Here is a 15,510-nt window from a genome sequence, read left to right on the forward strand (position 1 = left end):
TTTAATAACTACCAAGAGAAGCCTTGACATCACAAATGGTTGGACACGAAACAGTGGATGCTACCCATTAGATGCATTGCACACGCAGTATTCAGCTCATTGCAGCACCATCATCTCTCCCAACTATTCCCGTAAGAATGTAGACATATGTCATGGGCGGTTATAGTGACAGACCAGGGGCAAAACTTGTTTCAGTATCTGAGCACACGTGGGCCACTTTTGCGTCCCCTAAGGTTGGGACTAAAAGCGTTTTATTAAAGTGTAAGAGTTCCAAACTGGAGCCAGATATGTCAAATTCACTACAATAAGGGTCCTCAAATTTGCTAGTAAGTCCTATGGTTACGGCGGCCCGGTGAAGGTCCAGGCGGGTAGGCCGTCTATCTACACATAGCGGTAATAACTGATAAGCCTTCCACTAGTGTACGAATACGACGCGGGATTTCAAAAGTGTCGACTAGAGTGAGCCAGGTTTCTATATTATTCAGCATCCGCTCGGTCCTACTTTAGTCCATTCTGTTTGCCTTTTTATTCAGTTCTCCTAGATAGATTCAGGAAGCTAGAGACCTTACTTTCAATACAGATACACTGTCCTCCATGATATTGGTGATACTAGCGCATACGCGTATTCAGCGGTCCGACAAAAAGTAATCTTTTGTTAGTGTACGAATACGGTCTCATAATACTAGGATTGGATCTTTCGGCCGTTTCTGAGAGATAACGATGGCAAATCTGGAACATTCTCAGAAATAATTTGAGTCAGATCGCCCAAGGCCTGCAGGGGTGGTCTTGGGGTAGCGCCGGTGCGGATCACAAAGGCTGAGCAGCTCAGCATCACGTGGTAATCGGGTATTGTGGGAAGGATGTGAGGAAACTAAATCACAAACATCACCGCTTGTAGATAGGAAAGAAAAGAATGGTTGAGCAAAGAAGCCCTCATATTTAAGCTGGCAATGGAGATACTAGTAATGAGCCACAGGGAGTCCAGTCACAACAGAATCGCTCTCTCACCCACTGATCACCCATACTTACCCATGCTGTTAGTTAGCATCGCTCAGCTCACCTTCACTCACCCGCACTCACCCTGTGGTTTAGCGTCTCTCACCCGTAAAGCAGCAGGCCATCAAGGGCGCATATAACTTCTGACCGCGTTGATAATACTGGCTTAAGTATGGCTGAGCGGACGGGAAGCTCTGTTCTCCGCACCCTATGGTCGTATGTGCCGAGTGTCTCTCAGAAAGGGTATATATGCCAAGCAGATATATTTGGTCGATAAGATACTTGTTGAAAGCAGGCCCACCCGCGCCCTTCCAACGGCACGATATCTTAGCTATCGAACTCTCATTGTTTGATAAGAACATTCGGAACCAACCGCGCAAGTCAATCGTTACTCTGACAGGAAACCCCACACGCGTTCGGTATCTGATACCCTTTAAATATGGCCTTGGAGAGACTTCTAACTGGATCCCCGGATATGCGGACAGATAGATGTGGAGAGGTGGAGGTTTGCGGGACAGGATGTTCTTTGTTCGTATTCGATAACACTGCCGAGTAGATAAGTATCTAGAAGGTAAGTGGACTTTTAACACCGTGATGGGGATACAGGCCTGCTATCAGGCCATATACGATTGTTTATCGATTGACATTGCCTGTATCTTCTTTGTCTGCTTGATCATTCACCTCGGGTAGGTAACACTTCCGTTAGAAGATAGGGTGTAGAGTCAAGTTACTATCGGCTAGAGGCAGGGATGGGCTTTGATAAGGGTACAGTACCTGGCCAGAGTGTAGTCTCCCCGGAAATGGACTATAAGTATTGCAAGAGACTCAGTGAATGCAATATGGATTCATGAGTGCGTATCAAAGCGTCACCGATCATGGCGCCGAGTGTTCGCCAATCCATACGCCAACTCCTGGTCTTCAGCCTTTGTCAAACGGGTTGGGCCGGTGTGGCGCATATGCAAACTGACCTGGTACGCTTTCGAGTCCCAGGTGTGACCGCCGGCTCTCTTCACAACGTCCACTTAGAGTTTCCCTACCCGGATTTCCAAGGTGACATTAAACTCGTCTATGGTGAGTGCGGAATCACCAGCTCCACAAAACACCATCATGAGATCGGACGCATGTTTGTCAAGCGCAATGCCCTTCCGGAGCGCTTCGTTTGGGCAACTCCGTCGGATGCTCCTCATCTGCACTGCCTCCACGCCTTTTCGGAATCAAGCCTTGTAGGGAGGTCTCCTCCTATCTCTGTAACTACACCAGTCGTCCGGCGAGAGAGTATTGCGGACGTGGCCGATGCGATGGGGCCATGGTTTGACGGGATTGCATATATGCAAGGGAAGGAACCTGGGAAGGCAGTGGTAGCACAAGCTAAGGAAGCGGCTGTGGCAATTATTGGAGGAGGTATGTCTGGATTGATGACGAGCCTGCTGCTGGAATCGGTCGGCATACATAATTGGCACATTATCGAATCTTCCCGGAGAATTGGCGGCCGCATTCGTACCAAGTATCTCAACCACACTCGCCCAGACCAGTATCAATACCAGGAGATGGGGCCGATGCGATTTCCCGTGAGCATCACTTATGCAGACACGAACGAGACCCTCGAAATTCAAGATCATAAAATGGTCTTTCAGCTAAGCGACACGCTCAATCAGATGAATGTGGATCACCCAGACCTAGCTGTCAATTTCATTCCATTCGTTCAAAAAAGCCCCAATGTTCCGGCTAGCGCTGGCGGTTATCGTCTGCCGAGTGGTCGTATTCCTACCGCTAGTGAGGTTGCGGCCAACCCCTCACTCGTGTATACGGCAGCCTCTCCCAATGCAACAGCTGCCGCAGACGCAGCTCAAGCATACCAGGTCTATACCACCGCAAACAAAATTAGCCGAGAGATCGTCACGAACTTGTACCAAGCTCACAAGTCTGCGGTTGAAAGCGGATACTTTCACTGGTCAGAAGCCGGGTACTTGCGATATGCTCTTGGGTACAATGACAATATCACCGATTACGTTGGTGGGACCGATGAAACCCCCATGTGGGACGCTCTATATGAGGGTGCATACTTCAGTGCAACAGAGTGGCGGACGATTGATAAGGGGTTGGAGTCTCTTCCTCGTGCCTTCTGGCCCCACGTCGCGAACAAGACTACTTTGGACCGCAAGGTCGAGGGGCTGTCCTTTAATACAACATCTGGTAAAATAGCTGTCAATTGGCGCGACAACCCCACGCAGCTCCAACCGGAGAGCCAAGAATATGACTATGCGGTCGTTGCGGCGCCATTCAGCAAAGTCCGCCTATGGGATTTGCCTCGCTATTCGTCTCTCCTCAGTCGAGCTATATCCCGGATGAATTACGAGCAATCTTGCAAGATGTCCCTGCATTTTAAGACAAGGTTCTGGGAACACCAGGAAAATCCGATCTTTGGAGGGTGCGGATCCGTGGACTTGCCAGGCATCGGATCTGTCTGTTATCCATCATTTAACATCAACGGCACTGGCCCGGGAGTTGTTCTGGCATCGTACATTAGCGGCACCCCGGCACGGTCCATAGCTGCATTGAGTGCAGAAGATCACGTTGCTCTTGTGCTGCGCTCCATGGTGCAAATCCATGGCTCCATTGCGACCGAACAATACACGGGTAAGTTTGCATGGTCGGTCTGAGAGCAAGGCCGACGCCACTAACTCCCTCTAGGAATTTATGATCGGCAATGCTGGGAGGTTGATGAGCACCAGGCCGGGGCTTGGGCGGCTCCAGCGGTCGGACAACAGGAGTTGTATCTTCCGGCGTATTACCAAACCGAGTTTAAAACCATCTTCATTGGGGAACATACGAGTTACACTCATGCCTGGATCTTCTCCGCCTTGGACTCAGCCGTTCGTGGAACGACGCAGCTCTTGTTAGATCTTGGATTGGTGGATGAGGCCAAAGAAATTGTAAACACTTGGATGGGCCGGTGGATCAAGGTTTAGAAAGACCGGTGGAGGAACGTTGTGTGTGTAGATACGCTAGATGAAGAAGTGAATAGAGACATTCATAATAATCCGTGGAGAGTCTGAAAACTACTCATCGAGGGTAAACGTCGACAAATCAACACCCTGTGTTATAGCAGAAAATGGTGGATCACATAGAACGAAGGTGAAAGTTGGATAACACAATGGAATTGAAATCAATTCGATCTAAATGATTCTATCCTGGGATAACGTGACCAGGCCACGTGGTCCATCCAATCCTATCTTTGTTTATGCCCTAAATGGTTATTTAAATGGAACAGTGACAGACAGTTCATGACTACGGTAGATCTCTAAGCCATAGATTAATTGTGTTCCAATAACTCATCTTGTAATGCTTCTTCCAAATGAATATACTAACTAGGCTAGACATAGAGGGGTGTAGATAGTATATACCGTTGATATAGCCCCTTGACATTAGTATATATTATGGTGATTATATCTCGGAGTGGGTATCCCTCTATGGGGTGCATAGAAACACAACCATTCCCTTTCATCGAATAGTGAAGGAAACGAAGATGTCGTACGATGATTCCCGGAGGAGTTCTGTTAATTGGTTTGTTTTATTAGTCGAATAAAGTGCTAACACCATAGTGTGCGACAAAAGCTTGATTCTAGGTGACAAAAAGTGGAAATAGATATATATAAAAATCCTTTTAAACCTATTTATTCAGAGGGAATTCCTCATCTTTCAGAAAGTGAAATGTAACCCAAGACTTTGCCAAGGCGTTTAGTCCATAGGCCATCTAGTCCCATTGGATAGAATCTGGAACTTACCCTTCAGTCAAGGCTGTTATATATTTAGTAGGACAGGGAAGTCTAAGCGGACTTCCGACGGTGAAGCTGCTAAGCAATGTATTTAAGAGTGATATCCCTCTGTGGTGCTGTCACTTAATGTGGGAAACAAAGGCATACATGGGAAGATAGGAGTGAGACGCTGTGAATTCCGAGGTACGTTGAAGTGAAGTGAATGAGGAGGGACACCCAAGGCACCAACATGGCTGGATAAATACCATGCCTTCTCTTGTTCTTCTCCCTCTATCTCTTTCTTTCGAGCTATCTCGCTCTTTTCCCATCTCCCTATCCCACTCACTTGTCACTCGCTCTTGTGTTTTCTTTCCTATTTCCCCTCCTTGACTTGCAACATGCGTGTACTGTCCTTCATTGGAGCCCTGGCTCTCCCCGTGTCTCTCTTTGCCCATCCCACCCAGAACTCCCCCGGTGGCGCTGGTGTTGACTTAGAAGCCTTTCGCTTGAGTCCCCACGCAAAATACATCAACTCCGATCAGCACACCCCGGATTCAACCACGAGCATCGTCTTCATGGAGCAAAGCTACATCGAGACCGCGACTCAGCTGGTCAGAGAGAAGGCTCCAGATGCGAGCTTCCGAGTCCAGGACGATCACTATATCGGTCAGAACGGTGTGGCCCATGTTCACTTTCGCCAAACCATCCACGATATCGATGTCGACAATGCTGATTTCAACGTTAACGTAGGCGATCATACATCCTGGGTGACATCCACAACGAGCTAACCGCGTCTAGATCGGCAAAGATGGCAAGGTCTTCTCTTATGGAAACTCCTTCTTCACCGGAAAAGCCCCTGACACCAATCCATTGACCAAACGTGACTTTACGGACCCCGTGGCGGCTCTCAAGGCGGCAATGACACGTCTCAAGCTCCCCATTCAAGCTGAAAGCGTGACTGCCGAATCCACGGAACATCCGGAGAACTACATCCTTCGAGGCACGTCCGGTGCAGTCTCAGACCCGAAGGCTGCACTCGTCTATGTGGTCAAGGCGGATGGTTCTTTGGCATTGGCTTGGAGAGTGGAGACGGACGTGAATGAGAATTGGCTCCTGGCCTACGTGGACGCAAAAACAGCGGAGGAAATCCATGGAGTTGTTGATTACGTTTCTCAAGCCACGTTCAAAGTCTAGTGAGTGGTATGAAGTCGTCGTATGCCCGAGACAATCAGGCCACTAACTCGAATGCTCCACTCATAGCGCTTGGGGAACAAACGACCCGACGGATAGTAGTGCTCAGGTCGTTGTGACGGATCCATGGGACGAGAAGGTGTCCTCATTTACATGGTTGGGAGACGGAGAGAAAAACTATACGTCGACACGTGGAAATAATGGCATTGCTCAAGAGAATTTTAGAGGCAGAGGAGATTACATCAATAATTTCAGACCAGACAGTCCCTCACTGGATTTTCAATATGATTACGCTGGAGATAAGTCTCCGAAAGACAACATCAACGCTTCTATTACTCAACTTTTCTATACTGCTAACACATACCATGATCTTCTGTACACGTTGGGTTTCACTGAGAAAGCAGGTAACTTCCAATGGAACAATCGCGGCCTAGGAGGCAAGGAGAAGGACTATGTGATTTTGAACGCGCAGGATGGCTCGGGAATGAACAATGCTAATTTTGCCTGTCCCCCGGATGGAAGCCCAGGCCGCATGCGCATGTATATTTTCACAAACTCCACACCTTATCGCGACGGAGCAATGGAGGCCGGGGTTGTGATTCATGAGTATACGCACGGCTGTAAGCCCCAATGTTTCAACATTTCTCATGCTTTTGTGGATGGATCTGCTATTCTGACGTACGTAATATCTAGTGTCTATACGACTGACAGGTGGCCCCGCCAATTCCCGCTGTTTGAGCGCCTTTGAGTCTTCTTGCATGGGAGAAGGATGGGGCGACTTCATGGCGACTGCAATCCGTCTCAAACCCCAGGACACGCGTGCGACGAATTACGGTATGGGGGTTTGGGTGGACAACGATCCGAGGGGCATCCGGCAGCATTTGTATTCGACCTCGATGCAAACCAACCCACTGGTGTATACTTCCATGAATGGCGTCTACCGGGTCCACGCTGGGGGAACTATCTGGGGAACGATGCTGTACGAGGTGTTGTGGAACCTGATCGACAAGTATGGAAAGGAAGATGGCTCGCGACCAGTCTTTGATGACAAGGGGGTCCCGAAGGACGGTAAATATTTGACGATGAAGCTTGTAGTCGATGCCATGGCCTTGTAAGTGTTTCTTTGCATCAGTCGAGTGTTAGTCGCTGACGGCTGATTGCCAGACAACCTTGTAACCCCAACTTCATTCAGGCTCGAGATGCCATCTTGGACGCAGACCAAGCTCTCACAGGAGGCCAGAACAAGTGTGAGATCTGGACCGCTTTTGCCAAACGTGGCCTAGGGAAGGGAGCTTCCTATGACTACCGTAGGCGTGTGGGAAGCAACGAAATCCCTAGCGACGTCTGCGAGCAGAAGATCTAATGCGCTTCATTTTGCCTTGATATGTCGAAAGAACATACAGTCCGATTTGTGATATCCATGCAAACGAGATAGTATAATATTAATTATCATGGCTGTCACTTCACTCCCTTTACTGACCTCCGTCCTTCTTGACAAAGATAAAACCTATGCGATCAACATCCAACCCCGAAGCTCCACTGAAGCCCACCAGCACCCCATCTCCGACATCCTGCTTGTGCTCCTCCCCTCCATTCCCACCCGCCTTGAACTCATCTCCATCCTCCGTAACAATAACGATAGAATCAACTCTCTTTCCCGAGTTTACCGAGCTCTTCTTCACCTTGGTCCCGGGGCCCAGCACCAGCACCTGATGGTCCCCCTGGTCTGCCCCGTACATCTTACTCTTAGTCCCATCATCCCACGTCCACCGCAATCCCCGAACAACCGTCTCATCCTCGACCTCCCCACTCCAAGTCTCCACGACTTGCACGGCGGTGTACTTGAACTCCTCGAAGGCTGTTCCACCCTTGCCTCCAACGGGCGTATTCTTGATGACACCGGGCGGCGGCGGGGCGTCGAGCTGCTCCAGGGTCCACTGCTGGTTCTTGGTACCACGGTCCGTGTAAATGAGGATAGGGGTCCCGTTTTGAGGATCCGAGGAAGACAGATCCAGGACACGGGAGGGATCTGCTACGTTGCGGATACTGTCTACGCGTTAGACTCCATATCTGCCAGGCAAGAGTTAAAAAGAACAAGGGGGGATGATTGATATACATATACGCCTGCTTGGTCTTGGCAGACTCAATAGTCCATCTTGCTCGCTTGTTAGTCGGCGAAACGAGGCTTCCGGTGGTCAGGATTACGCCAGCGGTTGGGTGCTCGTCTGTTAGCGTGTGTCAGTATGTGATGTAGTGGCAGATGGTGTGTTTGGGGGGCTATGTACCAGCGGTGAGATATGTTCCAGTGCCGTCGTTCAGGAAGAAGACCTGGCTGTGGCCTGCGTCGGCGATTTGCCATCGCTGGTGCTTTCCGTTGTGGAAGTGCCTGGTATTGGATGTTAGCTATCGTGGGGTGGTGAAGGGAATGGAGTGCGAGTCAGGGATGTGTATACCAGCCGACGACTTGGCTTTCTTCTTGACTCTGGGCGTCGGCGAGGTCGGCGACCGTGCTTGCTGCGACGTTGCGGACAATGTAGATTCCTGGAGGGATAGTTGTGCTTGCGATCGTCATTGGCTGGGGGTGGGATGGAGGGGCTTGGGATGAACCGGAGCCCCAGAAGTACTTCAATAAGGAGGACATTGCGGCGACAGACGACTCAAGAGGCAGTAGGCGGTACCTTGGTGTGTTATACGAGATAATTAGTTCGTTTGAATCTCAGAGAAGTGCCTGTACGGCTTATATGTAGAAGTTGCTTTACCTTTAGCCATGACGAAACCACCGAATATGACAGGTTAGGGTTAATCAGCTTGTATTACTTCGGTGGCCGATAGCATGGCCGTCATGGTTAAAAACACTTCCGCTTCATTCCGGACAACGGTCCCGATCGAGTCTTACATTGAATCAAGTTTATAAAGTTTATATTTTCCTTTGTTTTTAAAGGAATATTGAATGGTGTTCCCAACATCAACGTTACATCCGACACACTCGTTGACGTTCCCGCATGAGAATGCTACCCTAATGGTGGAGTCTATCCAGAATACTGTTGTCATCATGATCAGTGGAAGGGCTATCATCTCATGTATTAGGAAGGAAAGAAAAATTTTGGTTATGTCTTCCCCCTTCTCGTTTTCCTATCCTAATGTATATGTGTTATATAGGAGTACACTTCTCTCTCGCCTTTTTTCTTGAATAGAAGAATAGAGGCGTATTACCGTGAAAAGATGGTTATCGACAATCTATCATTCATAAATTAGCGACGCGCACATGATATAATCAAAACAGTCAAGGGTTCTAGACGTTAGGATCTACTCCTTTCCTCTCGACCTACCATATACGCTCCTAGATAATATTAGCATAGTGAAGAATGGAGCTTTCTTAAAGACACTAGATGGTTTTGCTGGTAGCTATTCCCTATTCTCCAGTAGATTTTGCCCAGATGATCGCAAGCTTTCGGCCGGACTGGCACGTCGAGATAAAGACTCAAACCTCGACACCTGACCTTTCACCAGCCCTTGTAAGATTTGGCGAAATTGTCATGACATGCTGTGGATTAAAATCAAAAACAAGCGGAGCCACTAGGTTGCTGTAGTGGGACGTGGTATAGGATAACGCCAAGCCGAAATTAGAAAAAAAGAGGCCACCGATTGTTTTGTTCGTACCAGGAATATCCTAGGAAGACGTTCTCGCCGTAAATAACGTCCGCATCTGATTTTCCAGAATTCTGAAAGGACAGTATATCTTCAAGTCCCCCAGAAATCTGCGTGTTAGGCTTGAGCAACGGCTAACGATGGACGGACAACGGACCACAACGGCGAAAATAATGGGCATATCCCGGCCTCTCACATTGTACCGGTGCTGGGTTGTGATGAAAAATTGACAAGAACATGGACCACGGCCATGGCTACTATTGGTGAAGACTATGATGGATATGTAAAATAGGCCATGGTGCATTACGCATTCTTGTTACGGTCGAGCCTCGTGCTATTGAGGCAAATTGAACTATTCTCAATCTAAACCGATGAGCGTTGTGGTACACTCACCACATGAGTGACATCCCTCGGGTCATCCTTGGGAGGACTGGAATCATCCTCTTCCATATAGTGAAGGAGAAAGGTGTCCCACTGCCTGGCCGGCACGCGCATTTGAAACAGCTGTGCGATCTCCCAGTTCGAGCGGCCTATAGTCTCACCAACGCAAAACCAGATCCATGTCACAAAGCCAAGCGTAGCTCCAGCGTAGATAAACCCGACCATTTGGACCCAGACCGGCATAGTAGTAGGTGTAACAGCCGCCACACAATCGGCGACTGTCTATCCCCCGTTCTGCCATCGTGTTGTGTACAGAAATTGAACCAAAATGCCACCATGATACCGCAGTAATGCCAAGTTGCTGTAAGGCAAACACGCCGCCTCTGATGGATCCTATGAGGAAAATGATGTTTGCTAGGGGAATGGACCGGCGTCAAGAGAGCCGGTCGGCAGTTGGGCCTCTGCCAAGGGCATCAAATACGGCCCCAAGGGTGAAAACAGAAACCATATACCCTTGCAGGGTAGTGTCAAGGGCCAAAGTTGAAAATTGTTTGGCTTGCAATCAACTATTTGCGAAAGAATTTCCTTGACACTAAAATAGTCGCGATGAAAGTTGATGTAACTAACTACCAGCGCTTTGTCAGCGACACGAATGTAGCTGGCGATAGTAGTTGGCAATAGCACCTTGTGTAGCATAGTATCTGGCTTTTCCTAGGCGCCTCCTTTGGTATCTCATCATCGGAAGCTGTCGGCGATTTTGAGCTAGCAACCGAAAGTGATAGCTGTTTCTCCAGTCTAGTGATAAGCTTGACGTATCGATGTAGAAATGACCATAATGACCACGCAATCACCTAGTATGCATAGCAGGCATATGGTGGATAGGTGCTTTGTGAATTTAAGCGAGACGTTGCATTCCTTTGTCAGAAGTCTACATATCAATTGGCCCATGATCCCGTCAGATAGGCCTTCCTGATAGCAGAGACAATCAAGTCTTTTGACGACTACATCTCTTTCTATAGTCGGTAGGCTTCCACTTGACGTAGTAGTTGATGTATATTTTACAGTACATCAAGCTTTCACGCTAAACCTTCGCAGAATATCTGGGTTATATAAATACCTTCCTAAATGACTAGATATAGCCCTTATTACTAACCAAAGTTATACCCCAACTATCTTCAAGAATATATTTGAGCTACTCGTCTCTCTCTCCAGTTTGTTCAAAACCGGCAATTTCTCGGAAGTAAAATGGGTTAAAGGCGGAGAGTCGCCGAACGAGGCAACCCTTTCAATAGTAGGAGCGTCTCTCGAACAAGTAACCTTTCTCAAAAGCGGCATCGTGGCCTAATTTTCAAAGGAAACTTATATTTAGATGCTTAAAAAAGCTAATCAGACCTAGCTAAATTAGGATAGTAGATAGTCTTAGTTAACCAAATTAGAGTATTCCCGGGTCATTCGGCCACCCTTCTAAAATTGAAGCCATGCAAAACACCATATAATTGCATTTCTATAGAATAATGAGTAAATTTATCGATTCAGGCAGTTCGTTATCTTATGGTTCTATACATTATAACCAGAACACCTAGGTGTGGCGGGCGGCGTCTAGGAGCCGATCTAGTAGGTAAAGCCCCATCTGCCCGTATGGCTTCATCTGCATATTTCTGCTTTCTTTAAGCACTCTTGCTTCCTAAACTGATATACCTGATTCTATTTGAAGCCGCTTTTTCAGCGCTTTTGATTTTTAGGCTGCTTTTCATGAGGGGTCTAGTATTGCTCAATTTGATGCTTCAAAATAGTTACCTCAGCTAGAGCCTGTTCAGTATCTAAAATCTGATTTAAATATAGTTTAGCAGGCGAATCAAGTCTTCTAGATTGACTTTTCAGCAACACTTTTTTAGTCCAGATTCTGATTTATTCAGCTGTTTCACGGTATGATGTGTTTTAGGCGCTGAGCTGCCTTGCCTGCTTGGTCTGCTGCCTGGAGGTATAGGGGTTTGAAGCTGCACAGTCAATTTAGCAAGAACCTGCCCAGGATTGAAAGAAACAGATCCAGTTCCTCGAAAGCTACTAGTAAATACCTGCGTGCGGGCCTCAGGATATGCTGATAAAAGATCATCTCTATCAATACAATTGAATATATAACACATTTTAGATTCAACTGATTTTCCATACGCCTATTTTAGAGGTGAAAAGGAGGTAACGTCAAGCGGTTGAAGCTTGTGAAAAGCATGAGCAGGAATGTAGGTTGGTATAACGTCATTCTCTGAGAAAATCCGATCAAATTGAGACATAAGATGACTATTATATTCATCGAGAATAAGTAAGCGATATCGTTCCGAAGGTCAGCCTGTAGTAGTAGGTATAAAATAATTCTACAGCCAGCGTAGGTTGATTTTATTGCTGGTCTAACCATTAGAGCTTATTTAAATTCTCTAATCAGATAGGATATTTCCATTCTTGTACCAGGCCTCTATATACACTTTGGCCAAAAAAGATTCAGGGAGGTAGAGTCTGTTCAATAGGACTAATATATTTTATAGAGGTAATCCCTCCCCAGTTCCCTGGCTGTACAAAAAAAGGGCTTTCCTTGAATATTAGACCTAGTAACTGCCTTAGTAGTAGCTACTAGGCCTATTGTAAATCCCCTATTGTAAATCCCGTTTCATCAAAAATATAGATATCACTTGACGTACTACCATACTGCTGAATAACCTTATTTACCTACTTGGGCCAGGCACGCTGATAGTTATATCTGCATATAAAGCACATTTCCAGCTCAGGCCTGCGCCTAAGAAAGGTTGAATCCCAGCTTTTGCCAATAAGAGTAAGAGTAACAGTAGGATTACGCTTAGCAAGTATAAGATTGGCTGTTTCTTGTATCTAAGTAGGCCGAGGACTTGCTTCATGTTGATCTAGGGATAGAATCCACTGTACAAGCGATTCTTGTTGAGAGATAGTTAATTTACAATTCTCTGAGCGCACTTGAGGTTTAAAATGTTTCCTTTTAAGAGATCTGTCAAGGTAGAACAAGGCACATTATAAACTTGGGCAGCCTTCTGAATACTGTTGAATTGTTGGTTTTTAACAGCTCACATAGCCAGCAGAATCCTGCCTTCCTGTTTCACTAGAGATTTTGATGATTTAACCATTTTTGTGGTATGACTGGTGGTTGAATTGCTTCAAAAATTAAGGCGCGTACAGAATGCATAGGGTGGCCGGGTGGCCCAAGAAATACGTTAATACTTTTCGATTACTTAGAACAAAAATTGAAAAATCCAATAATATTTCGACTTTACCAAACTTTACTATTTATACAGATTATTAGTATTACTTGCTCGTCGCTACGGGTACCCACTCATTTCATTCGCTTCACAATACCTTTGGGAGATATCACGGAGAGCCCACCCCCCTACGCTCGAGGGCGCTTATTCTTATAAACAACGGCGTGAAGATAGAAAAAGTAGTATGGAAATAAATTACCAAGGAAATGGTGTCAAACTAGTATTTTCCCTTTCAAGAGGAGTAAATTCTTCAAATGAGTCAAGTGGGCGACGCTACCTCTCATACCTCCAGTACTTGGTACTGGTACTAGTTGCGTTGCATTCGACCCCCATTCTTGTTCTATTTTCAAGCGGGAGATCAGCCGGAATCGATGCGGTTCAGAAGCCTCGGCTTCCAGCAACCCTAAACTAGGGGAATACTAGAATAGAACAAGAAGCGTTGCGTAAGCTCTCGAAGCATAGGCACAACGCTCAATTGTCAACTCACGGCACGGGAATGATGGTATTGCAATATGCCTATTGGATATCTTATTGTATATTGCTACAAGATGATACCGAAGGGAGGCATGTGTGCAACATGGCGGCCATCAATTGAAGTATGATATGCGTGTCAATGCGCCTTCGCTACCTTATCAGTTTCCCTGACGGGGTGGCGATATTGGCGGAGGACATTGGCGAAGTTGATGGGTAGCTTAGCCGGCGCTTTCGTTATGCGCTACAGCAGAGGTTGGCCGCAAGCTCACCATTGCAACAAGCCGTACGCAGATTGGATTGGTACTGGGATCTTTCCGGTTTGCTAAAAGGGGCGCTTTGGTTGAATTTATCCTGATCATCACCAACAGCGAGGCCGGGCTTGTGATTGGTAAGAAAATCTTCACTCCCTTGTAACCCCGTTCCCTTCAAGTAACATTGCTAGCGTTTACTACACCATGGAGCTGAGCAATAACGACTCTTCATGCGTATATTGCATTCGCAGAGCCTTGTCGGAGGAGGGTTGTATGTAGATAGTGTGTCTACCTCCATATATGCCATACGGGCGGGACGGCCGCCGGCCTTGATCCTGGTTCCAGACAGGCCTATATTATAAAACTAAAAATCCATTTTAAATGCTTCCATCCTGTTCTTACTATTGTCCGCGCCAATCAATCCTGCTGTACAGGCATGAATATACAGTTTCGAGCTCGAGGGCTCCGATTATAGTATCATAGTTAGCCCGGAGGGAAATGTGGATCTGTCCCACCACTAATTCCAGGCAGCCCACGCGGCTATGTCGCTCCCTCGCTCATGTCGATCGATCGGGGAGCCGGCGTCGGAGCCGGGATACAAAGACCTCCGGAAGTGTCCAAGGTACTATATAATAATATTCGCCGCGCATATTTGTGCAGCGACCCACCGGTCCACGGCCCCTGTACTCTCCCTACATCCTTAGCGCCAGTATCTTGGTACAAGAAAAGAAAATACACCTCCCCATCTAACACCATGGTGGTCGATGCCTAGTCTCTTTGTTCAGTGGACGCCCAGGAAGCACCGAGGTGGGTGAAAGAGGTCATCCCGAGCCACATGTTTGCAACTAATCGTTCCAGACAGTGGCTCGTTGGCACCAAGGTATACGATCTTTCATATCGGCCGTGCTGTATCACCTAAGACTCATCGTCGATTCCACCTCCACTCAAGGCTTATACTGCAGCTTCAGCGCCTTTCCGCTACTGGTCGCGCTACTCCAGCTTTCAACCTATGGCACCCGGGCATTTTTCATTTGAAGGTAGCAAACAAAATTTGGACGGGGGATTGACTAAAACCCGCCGACGTAGAATTAGAAGGGGATGGCATAAAAGGGCAGGATACCTCGGGAGATATTTTGCCTGTTGCAGCTTTGCAATATGAGGGGCGGAGTGGCGATGGTACCATATGCCACGAAGGGGGCTGGATTGGTAGACTCGTAAGACACAGTGAGACTGAATTTCAATATGTATGGCGGAATGGAACAGGTGGACCCCGGATCATGTCTTCGCCTGCCTCGAAAGATGTACTCCAGATCGACATGGTCAAATGTGGTTCTGAGCCGTTCCGAGTAGGATGGATTGGGGACGAGAACATATTCCTGACGAACCAAGCTCCGGATGGCTTTCCATACGGAGAGCTCGGCTTGGTTTTCGCTGCATGTATCATTATGGCTTCCAGAAAATAGACTCCGATATAGTCCACTATGCTGCCTACAGCATGTACCCCTCTTCAGCAACAATCCGTAGTAGCCGATGTTT

General features: G+C 47.3%; 3 protein-coding genes across 3 annotated transcripts; 2 read left to right on the forward strand and 1 right to left on the reverse strand.

The window, feature by feature from the left end:
* Positions 1–1,427: 1,427 nt before the first annotated feature.
* On the forward strand, positions 1,428–3,965 carry BDW43DRAFT_320673 (flavin monoamine oxidase family protein; the record flags this gene model as incomplete). The annotated part of the gene is made up of 2 exons (XM_032049132.1): positions 1,428–3,633; positions 3,688–3,965. The coding sequence occupies exons 1-2, from the start codon at positions 1,872–1,874 to the stop codon at positions 3,963–3,965; spliced, it is 2,040 nt and encodes a 679-aa protein (XP_031898496.1). The 5' UTR covers positions 1,428–1,871.
* Positions 3,966–5,149: 1,184 nt separating this feature from the next.
* Positions 5,150–7,305, forward strand: BDW43DRAFT_301597 (extracellular metalloproteinase; the record flags this gene model as incomplete). The annotated part of the gene is made up of 5 exons (XM_032045078.1): positions 5,150–5,497; positions 5,550–5,944; positions 6,012–6,562; positions 6,636–7,053; positions 7,107–7,305. The coding sequence occupies 5 exons, from the start codon at positions 5,150–5,152 to the stop codon at positions 7,303–7,305; spliced, it is 1,911 nt and encodes a 636-aa protein (XP_031898497.1).
* Positions 7,306–7,414: 109 nt separating this feature from the next.
* On the reverse strand, positions 7,415–8,583 carry BDW43DRAFT_320675 (ricin B lectin domain-containing protein; the record flags this gene model as incomplete). Its single annotated transcript, XM_032049133.1, has 4 exons — positions 7,415–7,988; positions 8,059–8,167; positions 8,228–8,328; positions 8,396–8,583. 4 exons carry the CDS (start codon positions 8,581–8,583, stop codon positions 7,415–7,417), a joined length of 972 nt encoding a protein of 323 aa, XP_031898498.1.
* Between the last annotated feature and the right edge of the window lie 6,927 nt (positions 8,584–15,510).

Source organism: Aspergillus alliaceus, assembly GCF_009176365.1.
Source record: "Aspergillus alliaceus strain CBS 536.65 unplaced genomic scaffold BDW43scaffold_33, whole genome shotgun sequence".
In the NCBI taxonomy this organism is placed as follows: domain Eukaryota; kingdom Fungi; phylum Ascomycota; class Eurotiomycetes; order Eurotiales; family Aspergillaceae; genus Aspergillus; species Aspergillus alliaceus.